Here is a 4612-nt window from a genome sequence, read left to right as displayed (position 1 = left end):
TTTCTAGGGTTTAAGAAGAAGCATCTGACATCACAACCCAAGAACTGCTGTTTCCTGTAACACTGGTTTAAACAGGGGTGCGCACAGCAAGTGGATCTCGTCGCCTTTGGGGGGCTGTGGCTGTGCCCCTCAAAGTGAATTTGGAGGTTCCACATTCCCTGTGGCCAGTTTGGCCTGAGTCAGACCAGGGCCCTGCAGAGGCTGGGCTGGGCAGGAGAGCGGGGTGCTGGCAGGCTGGTGACAGGAGTGTTGCCAGTGCCCAGGACTCAGCCAGTGCGGCTGCCTGTTTCTCCCCCACAGACCAAGACAAGGGCACCCGGCACTGCACTCGTGCCCATTCCATTGAGATCATGAAGGTAGAGGAGACTGCAGCCAGCAAGTGCCACTGGCGTGTGATCAAGCAGTTCCACGACTCCAAATTTCCGCTGCCCCACCGTGTCCTGTGTTGCCAGCACAAGTCGCGCTTTACCACCAAGAGGCCCAACACCGTCTTCTAGGGCCTCCTGGCCCCCAATAACCCCAGAACACCCAGAAGGAAAAACAAAGAAGAGGTACCGAGTCTTTGTGTCTCAGCCTCCAATTCTTTACCCAGGGTCTGACACATCAAAGTTGCAACGCTTGTTCAACAAGCAGTTTCAAATCAGAGTAAACTACCCACTTACCTCAAGAATTATATACAGCCAAAATCCAACATAGCCAAAGGACTCTTTGAATGTTGAGGGTTTTTTTTGTTTTTTTTTTTTGAGTTGGAGTCTCACTCTGTCACCCAGACTGGAGTGCAGTGGCCGCTCCCGGCCACCGCAGCCTCACCGGCTGGGCTCCGGCAATCCTTCCGCCTCAGCCTTCCGAGTAGCCGGAATGACAGGCATGCGCTACCATACCCGACTGATTTTCTGATTTATTGTAGAGATGAGGTCTTGCTGCCCAGGCGGGTCTCGAACCCACGGGCTCAGGCAATCCACTCACCTCAGCCTCCCAAAGGCGCGGGATTACAGGCTGAGTCACCGAGCCCAGCGGTTTTTTTTTTTTTAATGGAGAAATTTGAACAGATTAATATATAGATGAATACATACAGAAAAACGTAGTCATGCATATTCTTTCCTCCAACTGAGAACCTTAGTCTACTTTCCATGTAAACAAAAGCTGTAGTAAGATTTCCTCAATCCAAGCTCAGGGCTAGCAGTTATGAGAAAATCCCCAAGGCTAAGAACAAATCCAAAGTTAAATATCTACCATTTCAAAACAAGCAAACAAACAAAAAAGCAAAGGTCTAATTATTTTTACAGTACAAAAATTTTATTTTTTTGTTAGGATAATTTAAAGTTTAAAACTGAAGTAGACATATTCATTTTACAAACAAGATATTCTTTAAGTAAGACCATTAAAAACAGTAAACAAAAAAGCTGTCTTTACAAAAAGCTCTGTGCATAGCAACTTTATACTGTATATAACTGACAAAAGCAAAACAATAAAATGAAACTATACAGTTTGAAAATGAGACCTTACTGTACAAAAGGTAGAGAAGATAATGGTTTTTAAACCATGCATATTGAAATGTGCAAAGAAAAACTGAGAAGAATTACAACGCTATAACCAAAAAAAAAAAAAAAAAAAGAGATAAATAATTAAGTAAATTGTCCCTTTAAATGAAAAATTTTTACACAGCTCCTCTTACAAAGATAGGATAGAATTTGTAGTTACCTATAGAAATACTCGTATTCCAAGTGGCACAAAAATAACTTGGGACTGGAATGATTCAATAGCAATGACTAAAGAGGAGAGGGTAGCTTTGTTTTAATTGATTAGTACACTAAAAATAATCCTTACACATATTTGTACAATTAAGTAGATCTGTTGCTGCCAGGGTTCTAGCTGAATGGTCAAGGATGTCTGGTATTTAGTCACACACATTTTTCGGTGTAAAGCTACCAACAAATTCTACAATCATTTTGAAGACAGTACTGCACTCATCGTCATGCAAGAGCAAAATTCACAGGTTCTAAAAGCAATGCTACTTAAAAAAAAAAACATTTCCTTATGTTGGATTGGCTCAAATCCAGCTCTAAACATGCTTACTTTTGTTCTGCCTTCGCTTTGGGATGGTAATGTTTGTATTCCACACATTCTTTCCTTTCCATGAGATTTCTCACTGGGAAACTTTTTCTTGTGTGTTTCCGTGTATCTTGGCGCCTGAAGCCCCGACTATGAGGGACTGTCAGCAGTAGTTATAAGCATGCCAGGTTTCCAAAACCTTGGATTCTCGTGTGCATAGAAATAATATAGGTCGTGTTGGGTAATTCCAGAATGGATTGAAAGCCAAAAGACAGGCGGGGGGCTGGATAGGTGTAGACCTCTATCAATCTGGCAAAGAGAAAGGATGTAGACTTAATGAAGTCATCTAAAATGGGCTTGGAAGTGCTATTGATGCATTTCCGTGAGTGCTGCATTGATTTCTAATGCTGGAATGCCAACCAAGAACCCCAAACTAAGTCTATGTATAAACTACATGGTGGTGCCGATGAGTCAACGAGGAGAACCCTGACCTGGAAAAAACTAACAGCCTTCCCGGAAATCCAAATAAGTCTGGATACGTCTCCAGGATCACACAGGTTTTCAAGAATCAACCACTGTTCGCAGCTACTGTAAGTATTTCCCCGCTAAGAGCTAGTCACAGAATTCTGAAGATCCCATCAGAGGGCTGCAAAACCGAGCTGCACAGAACACAGACACCCCTAAACTCTGAATCTCCCAGGAATCTAGGTTCCATTTCTTTCAACATCAGGGGAAGGACTTAGGGCTTTAAAACTTCCTCTTCCACACGCCATCTCATTCTTGCCTGGAAATAGTGTCAAGTGGGATACTTTTTTTTTTTTTACCCCCAAGAGAGTTTAACACTACTAAAGGGGAAATTTACAGAAAGAGAAAAGGACTTGGACGTCGTCTAAGACTGACTCTTAAGAGTCCATGAAACAGCGATATCTTCTCCAAACCCTATTGCTAAAGTTCTTTGAAGTCTCATACCTCTGTACTGAACAAAGTAACCAAAGAGGAGAAAGTGTGTAGTACCGGCAAGGAAGAATTCCAAAAGGCCTCCTAGGTTCAGAAAGTCAAGTGGCTTTGTCTCTGCTTGAAGGTGAGATACTTCTTTCTTGGGATGCTCAGAGCCCAAGACACACTAAAACATGGGAATTCTCTGCATTGCTCAGAGGTGAATGTTAATAGCTAATATGGATTTTTAAAAAATATTCACCAAGAGTGAATACCAAAGGGACATGGAGAGTATTTAGAAAGCAGATGGAGCTGGGAATGAATCGGTGGGTATCAGTAATCATCTAGGTGCATGTGTCCGAGTCTCTGTTTCTGCATTAGGTGGCTCTGTAGGAATCTACATAAGTTACATGTTCTTGCCCACGGGTCAATAAAATGATGGAAAAAGAGGGGGATGCAGGGTGGGGGATAAGAATCTAGTAAGTAACTGCAGTAATAATCACACACCTTTAAAACTTGGTACTACATCATTTTCATTTTACATCAGGAAGAGAAGTTCCTCTCTCTTCCAAAAAAAAAAAAAGGTCTTAATTTCTACCTCTACTTACAATAAGTTACACGTTTATTTATTTAAATAACTGTAAAACATTTTAAAATTTTTCCCTTTTTTGTTTGTTTTTTTTTTTAAGAGATTAAACTATAAGCAAACACACATACAACATTTCGTCATTCAATTCAGGTTTCATTTTAAGAAAGTCTTCCATGCTGGTACCCTGTTTTGTTCAATTTTTTTTTCTGCATAAACTAAATTGGTATCTGAAAGGCTTCATAGAAAATAGAAACTTTCAACTTTTTTTTCCTACAAAGAAAAACAAATAGTATCCAAAATATTAAGCATTAATTGTTTGCCAATTTTTTTCTTAAATATCTTACAAACATAGGAAGATGGTTTTCATAATGTTCATAACAAAGAATTGCATTTCTGCTCTTAGCACTATGTCAATGACATCTTTTGTCCTTGTCCCCAAGAGGGTCAGTTTGTGTAGCCACCATCAGAACCATAGGAGGACATGAGACTGAGTAAGATACCAGCTCTTTGCAGACCCAAGTGTGTTCATCGTGTTCCTGTGGGGGTGCAGTTCTCCCCGCAAAGAGCTCAGGGTGCTTTCCTCATCATTGGTCCATCAGAGTAAGTAGTTTTGTGCTATCAGAAAGCAGTTCTTTCTCTTCTTTACATTGGGGGTACAACAAGTCCGGTCATGGCTGCAAGGGAAGAGTGGTACAGGAGTAAGAGTTGGAAGCTGTTCACATGAAAGGCGATGACACAGAGGGAGGCAAGGGATGGGAATGATGGGGTCTGATGCCATCCAGGGAGACGGTGCCCTCAGCTGACACAGAAACTGATGGCCTAGGCTTGGTCTAGAACACAGCCCACAAGAGGCACTGAAGGCTTATGGAATCACTAAAATAATACAACCAAACCTTTTGAGCTTGGCTTGCAAGGCTAAGATGTATGTTTCGTTTTATATTAATGGGTTGTATATAAATGAGATAATTGGTGTAAACATATAGAGTACATTGTAATAGATGGATTATATATATATATATATATATATATATTTTT

General features: G+C 41.0%; 1 protein-coding gene across 5 annotated transcripts in view; it reads right to left on the bottom strand.

The window, feature by feature from the left end:
- Window positions 1-3592: 3592 nt before the first annotated feature.
- The window catches only part of EBF2 (early B-cell factor 2), a 208068-nt gene continuing 207048 nt past the window's right edge, over window positions 3593-4612 (bottom strand). For all 5 annotated transcript variants that reach the window (XM_008066841.1, XM_008066840.1, XM_008066843.1 and 2 more), the window contains one exon: window positions 3593-4251. In XM_008066841.1, coding sequence (XP_008065032.1) covers window positions 4220-4251 — 32 coding nt within the window. In that variant the 3' untranslated portion in view covers window positions 3593-4219. The remainder of the gene's footprint in view (window positions 4252-4612) is intronic.

Source organism: Carlito syrichta, unplaced genomic scaffold (genome assembly GCF_000164805.1).
Source record: "Carlito syrichta isolate Samal-C Ts95f unplaced genomic scaffold, Tarsius_syrichta-2.0.1 Scaffold309144, whole genome shotgun sequence".
NCBI lineage: Eukaryota > Metazoa > Chordata > Mammalia > Primates > Tarsiidae > Carlito > Carlito syrichta.
The sequence above is the reverse complement of the archived record's forward strand: the minus strand, read 5'-3'. Positions and strand labels throughout refer to the sequence as shown.